This window comes from Herpailurus yagouaroundi, unplaced genomic scaffold, assembly GCF_014898765.1.
Source record: "Herpailurus yagouaroundi ecotype Mexico unplaced genomic scaffold, PumYag 77, whole genome shotgun sequence".
Classification (NCBI taxonomy): Eukaryota; Metazoa; Chordata; class Mammalia; order Carnivora; family Felidae; genus Herpailurus; species Herpailurus yagouaroundi.
Window position 1 is genome coordinate 27,834,162 of NW_024412388.1, and position 22,144 is coordinate 27,856,305.

General features: G+C 49.3%; 1 protein-coding gene across 2 annotated transcripts; it reads right to left on the reverse strand.

Annotated features, from left to right (window-relative positions):
- Positions 1-10,335: 10,335 nt before the first annotated feature.
- On the reverse strand, positions 10,336-20,274 carry TRAPPC3 (trafficking protein particle complex subunit 3). Of its 2 annotated transcripts, XM_040469305.1 has the most exons (6): positions 20,106-20,240; positions 19,834-19,988; positions 13,124-13,221; positions 12,779-12,878; positions 11,548-11,730; positions 10,336-11,090 (listed from the first exon to the last, which is right to left on the reverse strand). In XM_040469305.1, coding segments are annotated over exons 3-6 (405 nt in total). In that variant the 5' UTR covers positions 13,126-13,221; positions 19,834-19,988; positions 20,106-20,240; the 3' UTR covers positions 10,336-10,970. The 2 variants fall into 2 exon arrangements, with proteins under 2 accessions (XP_040325239.1, XP_040325231.1); XM_040469297.1 differs by lacking the exon at positions 19,834-19,988 and having other exon boundaries at positions 20,106-20,274.
- Between the last annotated feature and the right edge of the window lie 1,870 nt (positions 20,275-22,144).

Consider the following 22,144-nt stretch of genomic DNA (forward strand, 5'->3'; position numbering starts at 1 on the left):
AATAAACGTTAAAAAAAAACTTAAAAAAAAAAAGAAGAAGAAGAAAGAGCCCCCTGATTGTGCAGGAGGCGGAGGCAGGGACAGAGGCAGTGACACTGGTGAGGAGGCTGCTGGAATAATCCTGGCTGTGGTCCAAGGGGCAGACAGTAGGGGTTGGAGGGAAGGGTCAAGGGTGAGAAGAGTTAAGGAAGTGGAATAAGGAGGATTTGAATGTAAGGATGAGGAACCTAGAAGGAAGGAGTTATCAAGGACAGAGCCCAGGTTTGCGGTTAGGCAACCAGGAGGTGGTGGTCTGGAAGAAGGGTGTTCAGACGTATTGAGTTGGACGTGCCTGTCGGGCTTCCATGTATCTAGAAGGGAAGTGAGAGTTCTGGGCTAGAAATTAGGGGCTCATGGTGACAGATGATGACTGATGTGACCTGGACAATACCTAGGGAAGGAGTGCAGGAAGAGGAGGAAGCCCATGCCAGGGGAACACAGGGAATGCCAACATTCAAGGGCATGCAGAGGGAGAGGGGTCAGTAAAGCAGATACAGAAGGTATGGCTGGGGAGGTGATGGGAGAAACCAGGAGAGCACTCAGAAGGCAAAGGCAGAGTGTTTCTAGAAGGCCAGGGAGCCCCCCAGGGTCAGGTGTCACAAAAGAGCATGCTTTGGGACTGGCAATTAGGGACTGGTGGCTGGGGTGTGGGGCGGGGCAGGCCAGGGGAGGAGGCAACCTGCAGAGGCTAAAGGAACAGCCCCAGGAGAAGTGGAGGCAGAGAGTGCAGTGGGGGAGTTCAGATGAACTGAGGCCAGCCGAAGCGGGGGTTTGGGTGAGGGGGTGTGTGTGTGTGTGTGTGTGTGTGTGTGTGCATTCTAAGTGGGAAAGAACAGAGCCCTCAACAGGTCTAGAAAAAGAGCAGGGAGGGCCCACAGCAGCCTGAATCTGGGTCTGGGCCCACGTCCATCGCCCCTTCCCCCTCCTACCGCCTGCCCTCCAAGGGCCTCCCACTTTGCTGTCCCCCTGCCAAGGTATACACCAGCCGCGCCACTCCTCATTGGGGCCTCTCGCCCTTGCCCACCTCCAGATCCTGGGCCCATTCCTGTTCTACCCCTCAGACTGAGGAGATTGCAAGAGGTCTTTGGGTCTGGCCTCCTGGCCTTAGCCAGCCCTGAGGGATTATAGGAGGCCGGGCTGGGGTACTCCCCTAAGAAGGGGAAGGGGCCAGTGGGCAGGGGACCTAAGAGAACACTGGCTGGGGTGGAGAACTGGGTCCCTCCCCCAGAGCCGGTGTGAGAACCAGGCCCTTGATAGGGATCAGATGGGGAGTGAGGGCTCAGGGAGGGGGGTGGGAGCTGAGCAGCAGGGGCTGAAAGTTGACAGCATGGACTCTGGAGCTAGACTGCCCGGGTTCAAGTCCAAGTACCCCATTCCCCAGCTGCATGCCCTTAAGCGAGTTACCTAACCTCTGGCGCCTTTGTTTCCTCATCTGAAAAGCTCACAGGCTAGCTGTGAGAATTAAAGCCGTCAATCCGCCTGTGAGCTGTTCTTAGAGAAGGGAGAGGCAGTCAGTGAAAGGGGAGCTGCTGAGGCAAGCAGGCAGGTGGGGGGGGGGTGCACTGGTGCTGGGGAAGGGGCTCCTACAGGCTGCATGCACAGACACTGACACGCTCAGCCAGTGCCCCACAGGATCCCGCCTGATTCTCCTAACTCCTTGAACTTTCCTGAAGCGCTTGGGCCTGGTTCTCTGTGGCATACATGGGCCCCTCTCTTCTGCTGCTGCTGAATGCCCTGCAGGGAGAAAGAGTTCAGCTCCTTCATTCAGGGAGCCCCAGTCCAGGACCTGTCCTGTTGTCCCATAGCTCTGGTGTTGACTGCACTCTCCAGGTGGGCCTCAGCTGCCCATCCCCCAACAGAGGCCGAGATAGCCTTGCCGTGACCCTGCCACAGCTGCCTCCCTGTCCACCAGCTCTTTGCATAGCAAACTTCAAGGCAGGAAATGAGTGTCCTAGAGCCAGATGTCTGCAGATTCTGCCATCAAAGCTCCCCTCTGGGCTAGGCCATCCCAATTGCCAGGGGCAATTGGTTTGTTTCTAGTGCTGTCTGGTTATCAGTGGGTCAGCTCTGCCTGAGGTCACCTGCTGTGTGGCCTTGAAAAACTTGCTGCCCCTCTCTGGGCTTCAGCTCCCTCAGCGATCAGAATCAAAGGCTGGCAGAGAGGACTCAAGGACTATTCTAGGGGCACCTGGCTAGCTCAGTCAGTAGAGGGGGGTGACTCTTGATCTCAGTGTCATGAGTTGAAGCCCCATATTGGGCATAGACATTATTTTAAAATTTTATTATTTTTTTTTAAATTTTGGGGCACTTGGGTGGCTCAGTCAGTTAAGCATCCAACTCTTGCTTTTGGCTCAGGTCATGATCTCATGGTTTTGTGGATTCAAGCCCCATGTTGGGCTCTGTGTTGACAGCTTGGAATTCTCTCTCTCCTTCTTTCTCTGCCCCTCCCCCACTCTTGCTGCCTCTGTCTCAAAAATAAACTTAAAAAAAAACCCACTTTTTTTTTTAATATAAAAAGTTTTTTTAAAAAGGACTGTTCTAGACCTGAGCAGGGATATCAAATGGAGTGGGTGGTTAAAATAAACCAGACCAGGCATGTAACCTGCTTAGCGCAGCCCCTGGCAGAACCTATGCTGGCATCTGCCCGATGGTTCAGAGCGTGGGCTGAGGAGTCAAGCAGACCTGGGTTTGGATCCCAGTTCTGCTTCTCTGTGACTGTGGGCAAGTGGCCTCATTTCTCCAAACCTCAAATTCCTCCTCTTTAAAAGAGAGACACTGAGGGGTGCCTGGGTGGCTTAATCAGCTTAATCGACTCTTGACTTCAGCTCAGGTCATGATCTCACAGTTCATGGGTTTGAGCCCCACATCAGGCTCTTTTAGTGCAGAGTCTGCTTGGGATTCTCTCTCTCCCTCTTTTTCTGCCCTTCCCCTGCTTGTGCTCTCTCTCTCTCTCAAAATAAATAAGCTTAAAAAAAAGACTGATAGTCCCTAATGGTAACAGCTAACTCTCACAGGGCTCTGCCTCCATGCCAGGCACTAGTATGAGTGCTTTATGTGGACTAACTCTTTTGATCCCCCACAAGAACCCTTTGAGATGGGTATCATTATAGTTGCCCCTTTGTAGATGGGAAAACTGAGGCGCCGACAGGTTAACTGACTCACCCAGAGTGACATAGCTGGGGACGTGGGTGAGCTGGGAACTGCCTCCAGGCAGACTGGCCCCCAAGTCTACCCACCGTGTCACAGGGCCTCTTGGAAGACAGAATGAATATAAAGTCTACACAGGCCGGGCACATAGAAGTGACTCAATTAATGTGCATAATCTTTATTACTGTTACCACGATTCTCCCATTCATTCTAAACTTCTATCTTGATCTGCCAATAAGAAAACTCTCTAGGCTCCAACCACTTCAGCTTGAAGCCTGGGGAGGGCCTGGATGGAACCTTCCTCTTGCCACCACTCCATCTGTCTGGCAAGCTGAGGAGGGGGGAGGGATGTTTGCACAGATGTGTGGCCCAGGGTGTGCAGATAGCCGGGGGAGGGGTGTGGTGCTGGTAAACTCCTGCTCCACTAGTGCCTTGGCGATTCTGCACCCCCACCTCATCCCCACCCCCAGCTTCCACATCTGCTGGAGGACTGGTTCTACAATTCCTGGGAAGCCCTTCTCTCTGTCTCACCCTCCTTTCTTCCAGTCGCCAGAGGCCTCTCCTACAGGACTAGAGAAATAAAGACCCTCCTGCAACCCCCACCACCCCCTCACTTCCACCCCAGGGGATCTCTCGGCCCCATCCTCAAAAATCCCAGTAACGCAGTGGAAATTAAAGTTACCTTAAATGTTCTAATCTTATAACAATTTTGCTTCAATCAACATCTAAATGTGACCACATGTGCCCAGACCACCCAGAGCCCTGGTTGGTGGCTTGGTGGGGGGAGCGGGGAGCTCCTGAAGGGATGGAGGGCTGAGGGTTGCTCTCAAGCATGGCCTGGCTCTGGAAAGGCTCCCTGGCGAGGAGGTCTGCCGGTCACTGGGCCCTCCCTCGGCTTTCTCCTGGCCTGCCCACAGGTGGGTTAATCCCTCCCTTCCTCACCTCTCCTCCAGCAGGCTGGGAAGCATGGCTGACCATGGTTGGAGTCTGCTTATACTCTCTCCTGGGTATCTGGGCTTGGGGACAGCTGGGGACTCAAGGCGAGTGGAGGCCAGGGCTGGCTTCATGGGCATGCCTGCCTGCACATTCACACAGAGCTCCTTGCTCAGACAGGCTTGGTTTACTGCTCTGCGGGGTCACCTTGAAATTCATAATTTTTGAACAAGGAGTTCTACATTTTCATTTTGTACCGAGCCCCATAAATTAGGTAGCTGGTCCTGGTGGAGGTCCACATACCCCTCTGTCTATGGACCCTCTCACTTCATCCTCACACTCAGTCGGCATGCAGGCAATAAACATTTATTGAGCACCCAGTTTGTGCTAAAAAGTAGCACTAGATGCTTGGGGATACAGCGATGAGCACCACGGACACAGCCTTGAGTTCACAAAATTACTCTCTGCACACACTCAGACCCTCCTATATCCACAAGCAGTAGTTTTGCAAGACGGTTCTGTACTCGCAATCACGTTAACCATAACTGCCAATTAGGGAACAGCCAGAATATGCCAGGAAATTTACACACTTCTTGTTTCATCCTCAAAACAGCCCATAAGGCTGGCATTATTATTAGCCCCATTTTAAACCAGATGAAGAAACTGGCGCTCAGAGTTCAAATCCTTCACTCTTGTCACATAACCAGTAAGGAGCAGAACCCAAACTTGCCTTTGTCTCTGGTCTACAACCTCTTCTGTCCCTTTCCTCCTCCCCGCCACTACACACACTGCATTCGGCTGCTCCCCCATGGACGGAAGCTCCCAGCATCTCCCCAGCTCCCAGCACAGGACTCTTTTTGTTAAGCGAAAGAGTTCACATACAGACACACTCCCCAAGGAATACACAGAAACAGACGCACACTGAAACCCAAACACACATGTAACACATAGAGTGTGGTATCCAATACTGGATTGTTTGGGTTCAAGTCCTGAATCTACAATGTACTAGCTCAGCGTTCCTCAGTTTTCCCATCTCCAGAATGGGCATAGGGATAGGGCTATTGGGAAGGCTAAATGAAAAATGCATGTGGGGCGCCTGGGTGGCTTGTCAGTTAAGCATCGGACTTCAGATCAGGTCATGATCTTACAGTTTGTGGGTTCGAGCCCCGCATCGGACTCTGTGCTGACAGCTCGGAGACTGGAGCCTGTTTCAGATTCTGTGTCTCCCTCTCTCTCTGCCCCTCCCCCACTCACACTCTGTCTCTCGCTCTCAAAAATAAATAAAACATTTAAAAATTTTAAAAGGGGCGCCTGGGTGGCGCAGTCGGTTAAGCGTCCGACTTCAGCCAGGTCACGATCTCGCGGTCCGTGAGTTCGAGCCCCGCGTCAGGCTCTGGGCTGATGGCTCGGAGCCTGGAGCCTGTTTCCGATTCTGTGTCTCCCTCTCTCTCTGCCCCTCCCCCGTTCATGCTCTGTCTCTCTCTGTCCCAAAAATAAATAAACGTTGAAAAATAAAAATAAAAAAAAATAAAAATTTTAAAAAAAGAAAAGAAAAATGCACGTGAAGCACTTAGACCAGCACTGACCAGCGTGTAGCCCCTCTTCAACAAATATTAGCTGTTGCTATGAATAACATTTGTCCGCGCTCACTCACACACGCTCTCAAGCCCTCACATCGTCCCCCCAGCCCTCCTCAGCCCAGCTCAGTCCTACACGTCCCCACCGGCTGACAGTCCAGGTGCCCAGAGCCAGGAAGGAAGAGCGGCTGCTTCTCTGGGCGTCCCCTGGGGTTCTACCTGGGCTGGCCCACATGTGTGGTGCAGAGTGAGGGTGCCGCTCCTCAGCAGCTCTGGGCCCATCAGAGAGGGCTTCCCGGAGGAGGCCTCCGCCCAAGCCAGTGGCGGCTTACCAGGCGAGGTAAGATGGTGCCGCCCTATGCCTTGGCTCCCTCCACTGTCCCTCACAACAACCACCCCCTAACTTCTTCTGCAGCGCCCTCCCTCCACCCCCTTCCCCACAGTAGAAACTTTCCTCTCCTCCTGCCAGGAGAGTAAATTGCCCCCAGGAATGCGCTGTGTCCCACAGCAACCCTGGCAGTGGCCCTCGGCTGTCCTAGGGTCAGGCCTGGCTCTACATCAAAGGCTGGGGAGCCGTAACAGCGAGGCTCCTCGCCTGCCGCCACCCTCCCCGCACCCCCCCCCTGCCCCCACCGGCCCTCTGGCTTCCAGGGAACAGCACATGGTAGCACTTAAGCTCCGAGAGAACCAGAAGATGCCTTTCCTGCACCAGCACCCCCAACCATCCACAATGAACTACTTGTTAGGAGACTATTTTAATTTTACTTAATGCAATTTCTGTCCTGGGCCTCTGTTGCCACCTCCTTCTCTGGATGCCTAGTACAAATATAGGGGAGGCCAACCCACCAGGGGAAGGTGTAACCTAAATATGGAAATGTCACGCGTGGAGGTCTAGGGCAGGAATAGGACTCTCTTACATCAGGGGAACAGTGCTGGTGCTCTGGTCTCCACTTAGGAAGACGAGGGGTTGATGAGAGGAGGGCTCAGGGCTAGCTTGTGCAACTGAGGCCAGCATGAGATTTGGGGTATGCACAGGGGCCACACACTTCTTTGCCAAAGTGCTCTAATGCCCTGGGTTCAGTAGCTAGGCCCTCGCCCTCAGCCTGGCAGCACGTAAGCTTTGCTGTCAGATCCTGTGGGAGTGACTGGGGAGAGGGGGGGAGCGCATCCACGTTCTAACCAGCTTCTGAGATTTGTCCATCAGGTGCATCTTCTAGCAAATTATAAAAACCAGGGGTCCAACGGTCACGCTAGGACAACAGAGTGGTGATCTGGAGACCCCTGGTGGCCAAAGGCTGAAGAGCAAGGCCTTTTCTTTGAGCTCTGCGGAGCCAGTGCCAAGCCCAAAGGCCACCAGCATGGACTCCGGCCCCAGGCCCCAGAATTTCGCTTCAACCCAGGCTGCTGACCTCATTATTCAGCCCCCCTGCCGTAAAGCCAGACAGACCTGCCCCATCTTGCTTGGGAGGGCATGCCGGTACATCCTGGAGAACGGGGAATGGCCCAGCCTTGGCGGGGGGGGGGGGGGGGGGGGGGGCGCTGTCCCAGCCTCAGTCAGAGTAAAGGTGAGGGATATATAATCCACAATGAATTAATTCCAGGGGTGGGGATGTGGTAGGGGACCTCGAAGCTAGGTTTCTGGGACTTGTATATGTTTGGCTCATTTGGAAGAGATGATGAGGTGATGTTCCCAATAGTTCCATAGTCCCCACCCCCTCCCTTCCCTCAGCCTCTGGGTGCACATCACACAATTGCGGGGCTGCCACTGGGAAAAATCACTGAGGGGGCTTTGTCTACAGCTTGCCGACTCTGTAATGCTGCCCATGTTTAACTCTGGGAAAGGAAGTATCTAAAACCTCATACCATACAAAGGGCTGCCGGGAAGTGGGGGTGGTGCTACAAGAGGAAGAGTGAGAGCCCCCTGGAGGAGGGAAGGGTGCTGTTCACTTTCCTAGGCAGGGCCCAGGCACCGCACAGCGCGTCCACATCTGGGCCCACATTCATTCTCTTTACCTCCTTGATTCACTCAAACTCTAGGGTGACTGGACCCAGCCCTATACTGGGTGCTAAGGATACCATTGACCAAAATGGGGTGCCCGCCCTAGGGCCCTAAATTGTATCTGGAGGGGGAGGTAAAGAGGCTCAGAAAAGACAGGATCCCAGAGGGAGCCTCCTTATACTTGGGAACACAAAAGTGACACCCCCTCCCCACCCCTGCTTGGTGGCCTAACCCAACTGGAGGAGGCAGGTCGTGTGCAAACTGCCTCTGTTACTGGCGTCCCAAAACCTTGGTTCTAACCTACACAACCAAGACAAACTTAACGCACAATGCATCACCTCAGGCCTGTGCACTAACCTTGAGAAAAGCCCAGAGGCCCCATTTCCCCCCAACAACCTGAGTATCAGGACCTCAAGGCCCTAGGCTGTCTCCAAGAACAGTGGTACCAATAAGGCCTGACAACCTCTGATCCCTCCCTTGAAAAGCTATCCTAACTTCTATAAGGCTGGGAGAGGGGCCCACAGGCCCGCTCCCCTCCCACCTCTCCATGTGAACCAGGCATCACAGTTAATATGGGCTTTGTTGGGAATGCAAGCTGGTGCAGCCACTCTGGAAAACGGTATGGAGGTTCCTCAAAAAACTAAAAATAGAACTACCTATGACCCAGCAATTGCACTACTAGGTATTTATCCACGGGATACAGGTGTGCCATTTCGAAGGGGCACATGCACCCCCATGTTTATAGCAGCACTATCAACAATAGCCAAAGTATGGAAAGAGCCCAAATGTCCATTGATGGATGAATGGATAAAGAAGATGTGGAGAATGTACATACACACAATGGAGCATTACTCGGCAATCAAAAAGAATGAAATCTTGCCGTTTGCAACTACGTGAATGGAACTGGAGGGTATTATGCTAAGTGAAATTAGAGAAAGACAAAAATCATATGACTTCACTCATATGAGGACTTTAAGAGACAAAACAGATGAACATAAGGGAAGGGAAACAAAAATAATATTAAAACAGGGAGGGGGACAAAACAGAAGAGACTCATAAATACAGAGAACAAACTGAGGGTTGCTGGAGGGGTTGTGGGAGGGGGGATGGGCTAAATGGGTAAGGGGCATTAAGGAATCTACTCCTGAAATCATTGTTGCACTATATGGTAACTAATTTGGATGTAAATTTTAAAAAAGAAAAAACAAAATAAAAAAAAAAAAAAAAGAAAAAATGTCAATAAAGCAAACAAAACAAAACAAAACAAAACAAAACATGGGCTTTGTGACCCAGCTTCTCCCCTTAATGGCCGTATAACTTCAGGCAATTTGTCGTCTTGCTTCTAAAAATGGACTTATTTTGGGGCACCTGGGTGGCTCAGTTGGTTAAGCGTCTGACCTGTGGTTTCAGCTCAGGTCATAATCTCACAGTTTCATGAGTTCAGGCCCTGCATCAGGCTCTGTGCTGGCTGCTGGTCGCCTGCTTGAGATTCTCTCCCTCTCTCTGCCCCTCCCCCACTGGTGCTGTCTCGGTCTCTCTCCAAATAAACTTAAAAAAAGTTTAAATCAAAATGGAGTTATTGTGAATAATGGAATTATCGTGGATTAGGTAATGCAAAGTGCTAGGACAACGTCTGACACACGGTAAGCACTCAAAAAATCGTACCCAACACCAGAGGTTTAACTTTCCTTTGACTTCATATCACCCTGTAGACACTAACCTATTTCTTAGCTCTTCTTTACAGCAAAACTCCTTGAGGGGCGTCTGGGTGGCTCAGTCAGTTGGGCGTCTGACTTTGGCTCAGGTCACGAACTCATGGTTCGTGGGTTCAAGCCCTGCATCAGGCTCTGCGCAGACAGCTCAGAGCCTGGAGCCTGCTTCGGATTCTGTGTCTCCTTCTCTCTCTCTGCCCATCCCCCACTCGTGCTCTGTCTCCCTTTGTCTCAAAAATAAATAAACATTAAAAAAAAAAACTCCTTGAAAAAAAAATTTAGTACTCTTAGTCCTCTCCCTTTCATCCTCTCAAACCTCCCATCTGGCTTTCACCTATTTTTATTTTTCAGTATTTATTTTGAGAAGGAGGGAGAGCATGCACATGTGTGCACGTAAGCAGGGCAGGGGCAGAGAGAATCCCAAGCAGGCTCCGTGCTGTCAGCAGAGCCAGATGCAGGGTTCGATCCCATGAACCATGAGACCACGACCTGAGCTGAACTCAAGAGTCAGAAGCTCAACCGACTGAGCCACCCAGGCATCCCTATTTTCAAGTAAACTCTATGCCACACGTGGGACTCGAACTCATAACCCTAAGATCAAGAGTCACATGCTCTACTGAATGAGCCAGCCAGGTGCCCCCTCCCCATTCTTAACAAGGTCTCTCCAGCCAAGCCTTCCAACTTAGTGGCCAAAAAGCTCAAGGTAGTCCATTTTAGGTATATCTGCGGTAATGGTCTGCTTCTAGATTTTGCTAGATAATAAACCCAAAAGTGACTTTGAAGGAGTATTTGCTCCCAGGCTTCCCAGACTCTCTAGTCTGTGGGGAGAGGCCATTTCTAGACCAGGTAAAAGCAAGGCAGGGCCCAGGGATTTAGCTGGTCTCCTCACTCCACTGCAATAAAATTCCAGAAAGAAAACAGAACATGATTAGGATTTCACTCAAGAATGTGTCTTTATTGAAGAATTTGTAAGAAAAAAGGATGGACCCTCTGTAAAAAGAGGAGATGTTGCCTCCAAACAGCAGGGAGGAATGAGACCTGGGTGGCTTCCCAGAAGTCAGTGTTTCCAGCATGGCTCCCCTTTCCTGGCAAGCACTAGAGTGTGTCACACCATGACTAGTAATTCCTGTCCATCCCTATCAGCCTCTCCTCCCCCGTCCCACAACCCTGGATTCCCTACAGCCATTTACCAATGGCTTTCTGAAGGCCCAGGAATAGATGTGGGGTAGGCTTGCCTCTTTAATGGGATCAAAACGGGTTTTGCTTTGGAAAATTCAAACAGGAATGTAAAACAGTTGAGCTCTTTCTAGTCCAACCAGAGATGACTGCATCCAACCCCTCTGAAGGGAGAGGGAGCAAAGAGTTTCCCTCCTGAATGTGCACACTTGTGGGGTAAACGGACTAGATTGCAGTCTGCTCTTTATTAGCATGGAGAATGGAAACAGAAAAATATGTAACAACCATGTTAAAAGAGTCACTGAGTTCTAGAGGGCAGAGGGAGCTGAGGCTTCTGATTCCAACAAGTGCTCCTTCCTGTTAGCTACCCTGAAGTCCTGGGGATGGTCACTCCTCTCCAGCTGGGAGATTGTCCTCAATCCGCCTGATGAACCTCATCCGGATTTCTGTCACACCGTCTCCTTTCAGGGTGTCCTGGACAAACTTGGCCTCCACAGCCATCTGGACCTGGGGGACAGTGGGAAAATGAAGGGGCGGGTGCCTAGTTGCAGCCTCTGGGGAACCACAGGGGACAGGCTGTAGCTGACTCATCCATGGCAGTCCCAACAAGGGGGCTGGTTTCTCGCAAGGACAGGATTGCCAGTTCGTGTCCCCTGTAGAAAGCAGTGACCCTGATCTGTAAGGCTGACTTAACAAAGAGCACCCACAAATGAGACCTTTACCCAAATAAGCCAATCTGGGAATTTCCTGGGCTTTGGGGGCTGACAGCACTACTATCAGCAAGAATCATCACCATGTAGAAACATCCACCTTGGATTCTATGCTCAGCAGCGTCACATCTCAGGTAGCAAAGTGCTGAGGGGAGCCAAAGGCCTTTCTTTTCTCTCCTTCTCTCATTCCTTCAAACCTTTATCAAGCCCCTACTACATTTCAGGTGTCCCAGGAGGTAAAGAGCCGCACTCACCATTTCCAAGGCTCCCCGTAACACCCCACACAAGAGATTGGAATAAATAAGGGATGAGTGGTTATCAGGAAGTTCCACAAAGTCCACCAAGGGATTATTTTCCAAAATGAGGGAGAATTCGTCACCAGCTGGGCTCCAATTGGTGATGCTTGGAGTGATGCCCAAGTACATCTTGAACGCCACCTGTCAGGAACACATGACAGCACTATGTGGAAGAGGAGTAGGGGCCGCACACCAGGGAAGGTGATGGGACTGGCAAAGGAGAACTAAGTGGCTTGGGAACAAAACTGTGGCCTTTGCAAAACACTGGAGCTTTAGGCATTCAGGGCAAAAAAGACAAAGCATCTGTGCACAATTCCACACCCCGCTCCTTCAAGGCGTCATACAATTAGGCAACTTGCTGCCCACCTACACTTCTTCTGACGGGGTGGCTTCTCGGAGCCAGCACATGAGAGGCCCGGTCCACTTCCTCGTCCTCTGTGCTACCTGAATCCTTCTTGAAAGCAAGTATGAGTCACTGTGGCAGAATTATTCTGAAGACATCCTTCCCTCTATCCACCCTCCTGATTCCAAACCCTCACACTGTCTCTTCACTATCAGCTCTCTGTAGGATTGGGGCCGGCATGCTCTACAACAGAAAGAACCAACCTTTAGGCAACGGACGCCACAAAGCTAAAGGCGTTTTATCATTTATTATTAATTCTACCATACGTAATGTTAATATTATCAATAGTGACCATTTACCATAAGCACACTAAGTTAAGTGTATTCGTTTTAATTGAATGCTCATGCTCATTATTTCCTTTACTTCTTACAATCACTCTGTGAGGCAGCTCTTATTTTCCTTTTTTAAAGATGAGGTAAGTGATAATTAAAAGGTTAAAAGCAACTTACCCTTAACTGGTAAGTACTGGAGCCAGAATTTGAAGCCAGGTTTGTCTGAATCCAAAGTCTGTATTCTTAACCCCCAGGCTGCTCTGCTACGTCTTCACAGTCAAGGAGACCTGGCTTTGACTTCAGTGGGGCTTTCACCCCCACAGATGATCCCAACCACTCTTCCCTTTTCATAATCTGTGCTATTCCCAAACCACCAGGAAGACTCCTTTGACCAGACAGCTGCCTAACTAGTATTTTGGAATACTAAGGGCCTCTCTAAGGGAGATGGAGAGTGTGGTAAGCAGTGCCTCCCAATGACATCCCTCAGCACAACAAGGTGGCCCAGGATAATGACCTTGGCGATGACGTCTGCAGTTTCCCGAAAGTCGTGGCACCTTCCAACATTTGACCGTGCCAAGAAATCTTCTATCAGTCGGACTCCAATGTTATAGCCCCTGGGAAGAAAATAAGAGAACATACTGTATTATGGAGTGTGAATGTCTTACGTCTGAACATAAGGCTGCTGGTGGTAAAGGGAAAATAGGGGACAATTCCAAAACATCTCAATACACGAGCTCAGTGGAAACTGTATCCAAAATATTGGTTACAAAAGAGAATCCTGTTCTGGGCTCTAAAGGACCATGCGGATTGTGCACTAGGGAACCCCATTCTTGTCCCTCCCGCAGAGGAGCTCACTCACATTTTATCCAGCTGTTTATTCACATCTTCATCATTTTCATAGTCCTTGCATAGCTGGGTGACCAGGGCCCCATAGGTAAGGGTGAAAAGCTCAGAGCTCTAAAAGACATTCAAAAGACAGTCAGAACCAAGATGCACAAAAAACAAAGTTTAGTGAGTCTAGATCAGCCTCAATGCAGCTGTCAGGATTCAAAGGAAGGTCATCTGTGTATGGTGAGAAAGAATATCCTCCTCTATGGAGTGCCAACGAGTGTGGCTCCCCAGGGTCAAGGTGGCAGGGCTTCAGCCAGACCTACTACAGAACAGGTTGTAGAAGGCACTTCATGCATAGAGGAGTCACTCTTCCAACATATCAAGGTGGGTTTCTGCTAACCCAGGACCCCACCACAACCGCCAAGCTAAGCTTGGGTCACCAGAATCTGGGGTGGGAGCAGCAGTCATCCACTAGATATCATGAAAGACAGACCTGAAACAGACAGTTACAGATTAGCTTCTGTATGTTAGCAGGTGTGACCAATGGCTTCTCTACACCTAAGAATGTCTGGGGTGTCCTGGCCTCAACTCCCTCCCAGCGCCCCACCCAGGAGCAGCAAGGACCCAGGGGCCTTGTCTGTGGGGAGGAAAGGAAGTCCTAGACAAAGTCCGCTGCTCTGATAATCCCCCTCCTAAGTCACCAAAATAAGGAAAAATAATGTTCCTCTGGACACAGAGCGAAAATGTTTCCAGGAATGGGGTCACTCTGAAAGGAGTCCAATCTTTTGTGTACCTGGAACACAACCCTGATCTGGACTGGTTTCTACTACAACCATAGTTAACATCACAGAATGCCTGTCTCAGGTAAAGACTCCTGCCACCTACCGAGAAACAGAGATGTGGAAGGGGAAAGGATGCCAAATGCCATGACTACAGAATGAAAGCAGGAGGTCAGGAGCTAAACACAGTGAAGGACATGCTAACAGCACATCTGGAGCAATGGATCCACACAGAAGGCAGGCTGAAAGATCAAGTCAGCCACCCAACCGCTCCCTTCTGAGTGGAAGCTCGTCAGACTTGGGGCAGAGCACCTTTCTGTCCTCAAGTCTTCTGGGGAGGAAAGTCCAAGTAATGTTAAGACCCAGGCTCTCAGGACCTCAGTGCTCCTCACCTCGTCCCCCTGGCCTGGTGCTGAGGTCACTGCAAGAATGATAATGTGAGCCTTCTGCTCACATACTGCCTTCTACTTTTCATAGTCTCATTTTCCACCCCACCATAATTCTGTAAGGCAAAAAGGGCAGGGATTAATCTCATCTCAGAGATGAGGAAAACTGAGACTCAGAATGATTAAGTAATCTGCCCAAAGACAAACAGCTAATTATTGACAAAAGTAATTTTGGGAGACAAAAAACAAGAGTTTCTAAGCCAATAGTCACGCTACCCACTGTTCCCCATAAGTTCAATATTAATAGCCCCCCTAAAAAATAACAAAAAACTTACCTGCACTAGAGAGTCACAGAATCAGTTTCAGAACCAGGAAGCTTTTTGAACTAAACTAAAACAGTCAGATCAGGGTGTCTCCAAGAGACCATTTACCAAATATGGCAATTAAGGGGAAGCTATTAAGGAGGCCAATGATTTTTTAGTAAAGTTACGGGTTTGGCACTAGAATGGCTTGGACATGAATGGATGGAGACAATCCAGCAGTTACCAGTCTATCGAGTTGGCACCACTACATTAAATCAGGAGAGCTTTCCTTCCATTATTAATGAGCCTTTGGATAGAGACTCCAATGGCCTCAGCCCACCATAATGCCGAGTAACATGCGTATCACAATGTTATCAAGCACCTTATACACGCAGCAGCCCCCAATTTACCAATAAAAAAAATCAAGGTTCTAAACAGATCTGTCCATGGTCACAGAATCAATATGCCTGGGATTTGGGAATGAGATTCTGACCCAGGTTCTCCACACTCTCTCTTAATTTGCAATTCTGTCTCCATCTCTGATTATGAACCAAGCCCACTTGAACAGTGTGCAATGTAAATACATCACTTAAAGGTCTTCATACTTTAAAAATAGGAGTGGAGCTGTGGCACAGAAAAAAGTCATCCATTCAATGTCTACTATGTACCAGAGATTATCTAATAGGAGGGTGATACATAATAAATTGAATAAAATATATGGTTTGCCAGATGATGATAAGAGCTATGGACAAAAAGCCAGCAAAGGATACACACACGCAGAGAGGGGGAGAGGGAGAGGGAGACAGAGAGAGGGAGACAGAGAGAGAGAGAGAGAGAAGAGGGGAGGGAGAGAGAAAGAGGTGTCAATTTTAAATAGGATAGTCAGAGAAGGCCTAGTAAGGTGATATTTGTGCAAAGACCTGAAGGAAGTAAGGATATGCCATGAAGAAACCTGGGTGAAAAGATTGTAGGAAGCAAGTGCAAAGACACTGACATGGGAGTATGTCTGCCATGTTTGAGAAACAGCTAAGAGACCAATGTGATTTGACAGGAATGAATAAAAGAGAAAACAGAAGAGGAAGACAGGTTACTGCTGACCTGGGTTTTCAGTCCTTGTGACCCTTACGACAAAAGGTTTCATGGGACCTTAAAGGTCAGCTAATTCAATTGATCCAATTTCTTCATTGAACATAATAACCACATTCTCCTTCCCAACAAAAACATGAATCTCTTCTGCAACAGTTTTAAGTGCTTTAATTATGTTTAGTAATAATGGCCATTTACATTTATAAAATCTTCAGAATGCCTTTCATTAATCCTAATAACAACCATGAGTTTAGCAAACATCATCCATCCCCATTTTATAGGTGACAGGTTAAGTAACTGAGATTCAGTTTTCTTAATAGTTGAGCACTGCCCTGTAAAAAGTTATGTGATCGAAGCCATCACTTAGTATTTTGGAACATCAGTTTTTTTCACATCTGTACAATGGTGACAATACTATCTGCCCTTGAGGGCTGCAATGAGATATATATAGGGCACCTGCTGCATAGTACCTACACAAGAAGTACAGTACCTACAAAAGAAGTAGATGCTGTTATTTTTTATTCTTAAACTAGTTATCTGTAGTGTACTGTCAGAGAGTACCCTGAATTGGTTTAAGGAGGGAGATTTTTGAATCAATATAAAGAACTTTGTAATAACTAATAAGGCAAATAGAAAGAACAATGGGTTTATGGGGCACCTGGGTGGCTCAGTCAGTTAAACCTCTGACTCTTGGTTTTGGCTCAGGTCATGATCTCGTGGTTGGTAAGTTCGAGCCCTGCATTGAGCTCTGTGCTGACAGTGCAGAGCCTGCTTGGGATTCTCTCTCTCCCCTTCTCTCTCTGCCCCTTTCCTGCTCATGCTCTCCCTCCCTCTGTCTCTCTCTCAAGATAAATAAACTTTAAAAAATTAAAAAGAAAGAAAGAAAGAAAGAAAGAAAAGGAAAGGAAAGAAAGAAGAGGAAAGAAAAGGAAAGAAAGAAAAGGAAAGAAAGAAAGAAAGAAAGAAAGAAAGAAAGAAAGAAAGAAAGAAAGAATGAATGAATACTGGGTTTGTAGTCAGAAGACCTGATTCTGAGTCTGGACTGCCACTTACTAGCTGTGGGATTTTAGGTAAGTCACTTTACTTTGCTAAATCTCAATCCCCTCACACAAACATGGGTACCAGTAAAATCTGTCATGCTGGAGGATCTAATGAGATAACAGACTTTAAATGCTTTGCAGACCAAGAAACCACAGAATAGCCAATACGATCTCCAAGTACTATAGGCACAACCTGAGCAGAGCAAGTAAAGCCAAGCCCTACTTCAGGTGAGCTACTGTACTGGATGGTTTTCAAAGCCTTTTCAGTTAGTGCCCCAGACAAACAAATCTTCCTAGGGGGGCCGATCTTTGGAGCTAATGCTCCAAGAGTCACATTTACTATTTTTATCAACACAAATAATTCAGTGTGACTGCCCCAAGCAGCTGGGAATGAAGGTCAGTAACAGGAGGGACTTGATCCCTCTCTCTTACCCTCCGGCCTCCTGTATGGAGATTCTGAGTGCTGCCACTGAAGTAGTAACCCACCTGAGCACTGGACAATACAGCCACTGGGGTTGGGTTACTAGTAACACAACACAAAATAAAGTTGGGTTTGACTGTCCATGGAATTCAAGAACCAAACACTGTACAGACACATAAAGGCTAATATCTGTACAAACAAGGATGCTTGCTAGCTGACATTTACCGAGTGCCAACTGTGTTGAGGGGACTGTCACACTGCTAGCTTTTCATGCATGATGTCAATTAATTCTCAGAACAACCCCATGACAGATACTATTACTACCCTTTCGAATCTATTTTTTAAAGATGGTGAAACTGATGCTTACAACAATGAAGGTCACACAGCAAGTAAGCAGTTAGGCCAGGACAGTACTACACCCCTGTGTTGTATACTTTTCTGCCTCTCTCATAGCATGCGCTTCTCAAGGTCAGGGACTAGGACTGCATCTCTGCACTTCTCCCAACACCTAGCACAGAGCTACCCATATAGTTAGGGCTCAGGAAAAGTTTGCCAGATACATGGGCTGTTTCTGCTTGCACAGACTAAAAGCAGAGGTCTAGTTCTTTGGGTATATTAATCATTTAAGTCTTGGAGGGTTTAAGTGGGAACACAGTAATTAGCAGAACGTTGGGCCAACTGGGAAGAGGGATGCTAGAGGGAGAGACCTCCCCAGGAGGAGAGGAGCATACCAAAACCAGGTGGCCAGCAAGAGGATCATGTGACAGGCCCTTAACTAGGCAGCAGCAGGAAATGAATGAGAGGGTGCCCCAAACCTTCATGTCATTCATTCACTAAATATTGATTCCCTAGAGCCAAGCATCATCCCAGATGCTGGGAATAGAGCAATGGACAAAACAAATCCCTGCTCTGGTGGTTACATTTTCATGGGGAAGACTGAAAAGAAACAAGTATATAATTTATAACGGAATAGTGCCATGAAGAAAAACAGAGTACAGTAAGAGGACAGAAAACTAGTCAGGTAGTCAGGGAAGGTCTCTTCAGAGGAGGTGACATTTGAGTAACTGCGAATGAAGTAGGGAGTAGCTACATGAGGGTTAGGGTTACTCATTGGGGGAAGGAAGTTCTAAGCAGAGACACTAGCAGTTGCAAAAGCCTTGAGGCGGGAGTGTGCTGCTCCCCTCCCTAATTCTCCCCTCACCAAAGCAGAATGAACACGGAGGGGGTTGCTGCTGGTGTTAAGGGTGGAACCTGGAGGTTCCTGTTTAAAATGGTATTAAAAGGGCACCTGGGTGGTTCGGTCGGCATGGAGCCTGCTTCAGAATTTCTGTCTCCCTCTCTCTCAATATTTAAATATAAACAAATAAATAAAATGGTATTAAATATTTCAGGTTTAAAAAAAGTACAAAACAAAACTAAGATATGAAAACTAAGCATCTCCTCGTATCTTAGGAAAGAAGGAAACAAACATTTACCATGTCTCATACATTGTACACTGTTATCTCACTTAATCTTAAGTAGGCATCATTGTCCCCAATTTATAAATAAGGAAATTGAGGATCAAACAAGACTTGAAAATTCCAACAATGTCCATGCTTCTTCCCCTACATAACAGTTTCCTAGTAAAATATACTTTTTTCTTTTTAAGTCCTTGATATTTTCTCCAAAACAGGAATTCTTAACCTGTGATCCATGGAGGATCTTCAGGGACCCACAAATCCCCCCAAAATGTAAACAAGTGTCCATGTACACGTCTGTCAATTTAACATTTCTGGGGAGGGGCACCTGGGTGGCTCAGTTGCTTAAGTGTCTGACTCTTGGTTTCAGCTCAGGTCATGATCTCATGGTTTGTGAGTTCGAGCCCCGTGTAGAGCTCTGCGCCATTAGAGATTCTCTCTCCTTCTCTCTCTGCCCCTACCCTGCCCATACTCTTTCGCTCAAAATAAATAAATAAACTTAAAAAAAAAAAAATCTGGGGAGGAGATCCATTGGTATCAGCAGCTTCTCAAAAGGGGTCTGAAAAAAAAAGTTAGGTACTACTTTGGAGTGTTAGGGCCTCCTGTGGCCCATTTTTGGTGGCTGTTCCTAGTGTAAGATGCCAAGGTATAAGGGATGTTTAATCACCCCGCTAGAGCTGAGTGTCAACAAAGGGCCCCTGATTGAGTTTCCAAATCGGGAAAGAAAGATAGCATGGGCAATTCTGGAGGTAAGAATATGGCAAAGAAAAACACCTGGCAAGAGGTCCCCTTAATTTGGAGGAAAGCGTCATCTACCTTACTTTCCAGGTCAGGCTGCCACCTGCAACCAAACTTTACCAGACTACATGGTGTCCCACTATTCCCAGGGCAAGAAAGGAGTCCCCCCGCCCCCCGCCCCTCACCAGAGAGGTACCACTTACTGCCACCCTGCCTACTCCTCCAAATAAAAGTTCCTTTCTGGCAGGATCAGTATCGGAACATCTCTTACAATCCCCAGAGCACAGTGTGAGACACAGTAGGGCCTAGTAGTCTGAAACTTGGAAGTTCTACAGAGACATGAGTTCAAATCCCAATTCTTCCTAGATGTAAATTTGGGGAAGTTATGTAACCTCTCGGAGCTGTAAAACTGCGGTAACATTATCTACCTGAGAGAGTTAATTAGCGAATTAAATGACACCGTGTACGTAAAGTGCCTGGCTCCGTGCCTAACACACAGTAAGAGAGCAATAGTGGTAGTTACTATTACCGTCGTCGCTGTTGGTCTAGCACACGGCGGCTCTCAGGCGTCGGGGGAGGGATCTCTGAGCTACTCCAGCGGCCCTGCAACCTGCTTCAGGCCCGGTACGTCCCCGGCGTGACTCTCCCCTCCAGGCCCACAGGCAGCCCCCTCCTCCTTCCTTCCTGCGAAAGCACTTTGCGCTCATAGGAGGCCCTTTTCCAACTGCGCCCCGCGCCGGGCCCCTTCCCCAGAACGCCTCCATTCCGCCCCGCTCGCCGAGGTCACGCGCTCCGAGTTACCATTTTCTTGCTCTCGGTGCCACGGTTCGCCTGCCTAGACATGGTGCCGGCCGCCGGACCCCGCCTCGCCACAGACCTGCTCGGCGACCCCTCTGGACACCGCTCCACCCAGCCGCGTCCCCTCAGCCTTCGGGACTGACCGGCACCAACTCACCGCGCCTGCGCGGCCTACCGCAGGGCACCACGGGACTCGTGGTCCGGCGGATGAGGATAATTCCCGCCCGGTAAACGTCAGACTACAACACCCAACCGCGCCGTTGGCAGCCCCGCTGGACTACAAGTCCCAGAGTGCTTCGCGCGGCTGACTCTCATAGAGCCTGGCTCTCCGAGGGCTACATTATAGCCGCTGGGTGGCGTCCGGCGCTTGCGGGAATCGTGTGTAGTCCACACACTTCCCTTCCGCCCACCCCCTCACCCTCACAGATGCTCCGCAAATTCCTCTCTTGTTGGGTTGGTCTTGGAAAGTCCCCCTTTCGAACTAGCTTCTTCCGCTCTTGCTGCAATTCAGAGCCAGAAGCTCCCAGGATGTCCCAGAAAACTAGCTACGGCTCATACACAAATCTGGCTTCTTACTGCAAAAATATTTAATGAGAACCTATGTGCCAAGCATTTCACTAGTGGTTTTTTTCAAACTGTCATTTGTTCCCAAACTCCAAAAGCAGCCAGTACCTGCATCCTACCACTGTGGCCTCATGATGGAATATCCAGTCTGTTTGCTAAAATTCAGGTCACTTTGTCTCCCTCCCCTTCCCCAAGAACTACACTGCCTGGTCCCTGGAAAAGAAAAATCGCCAGCGTTGGTAGCAGCCAGTCCCAGATTTTAATCTCAGCTTTGCCATTTTAGGCAAGTTGCTGGATCTCTTTCAGTTGTTGTGGAGATTGGTGAGACACAAGTGCAGAGCACTTGGTCACAAAATAAATGTACATTCCCTTTCTTCCAGACACTCTCTAAAAACAGCCAACAGGTCCCAGAAACACCAGGGGAATGTGCTGGCCACACCCTCACCATCACCAAGGGAAGTCCTACAGTCCCTGACCGTAGCTTTTCGGTTTCAGCTCCAGCCATCCCCTCTGGCCTGTCAGTTGTAAGCAGGCTGGCCTGGGAGTCCCTGAGCACCCTCTCCTCACTTAAGCCTGGTAGCCTGACTCTGTAAGCAGCTGCATTCTAGCCCCTAGCCTTCACCATGACAACCAGCCCGCCCAGACGTGAGCCAGCCCGGCTGGGGAAGACTGGGGGGGCCCAGGCTGCTCCGGCTAAAGGCCAGTTCCCAAGATTCTCCCAGTCTCTCCCTCAGGGTGCAGGACCAATCGTTATTATACCCTTCTCCCTGTGACAAAGACATTCTGGGGCCTCCCTAGAGGCAGTGACCTTTGACTCTCCCTCCTGTGTCAGTGCCTTGGCTGAGAGTTCTGGGAAGGAACTGGAGGGCTGGGCTGTGGCAGGGGAGGAGGCAGGGGGTCAGCTAGCCCCCAGCGGCCAGCGCAGCCAGGGAAGAACCTCTTGCATTCCCAGGAGAGAGGACAGCTGAGGTGAAAGCTGCAGTTGGCTGGTCTGTCTGTCGGTCTGGGCTCCTCCCTGCCGGCTGCCCTTGGCTGCCCACAGAAACCTGAGTCACAGTCACGGCCAGCCGCCCGACCCCACCCAGCCTGCTGTCAGGCAGGGTGGTTCTGGAGAAGCTGAAGGCGGAGCCTTTCCCTGCCCATCTTATGACCTCTGAGATTCTTCTTCTGCCTGTGATTGCTCCTTTTGGTGTCTTTTTCTCTGGAACTCCTCCTTCCAGTGCCACAAGTCCTGAATTAAGGATGGGGGAGGGGTCCATTTTAAGCTGATTTATAGGGTCTCCTCCCTCACTCAGATGTGAACCTAAACCTCCTTAGACAGCTGCTCCAAGGGCTCTTGGTACAGCTCCCATCATTCCCAAATCCCAATCCTTCTCAACCACTGCTCAGGGCCAGACATCTCAGAACACTAGGCACCTACTCCTCACCCTTGTCTCCTTCTTCCTAGAAAAGAATGTAGCAGGGACAGCTTCCCATTC

Coding starts and splice junctions, on each gene's coding strand:
- TRAPPC3 (XM_040469297.1), bottom strand. CDS start 20,147: ATGTCTAGGCAGGCGAACCGTGGCACCGAGAGCAAGAAAATG. Junction 11,731..12,778: donor CTGCAGACGTCATCGCCAAG/GTCATTATCCTG, acceptor TGTTCCTGACAG/GTGGCGTTCAAGATGTACTT. Junction 11,091..11,547: donor TACGGGGAGCCTTGGAAATG/GTGAGTGCGGCT, acceptor ACTGTCCCCCAG/GTCCAGATGGCTGTGGAGGC.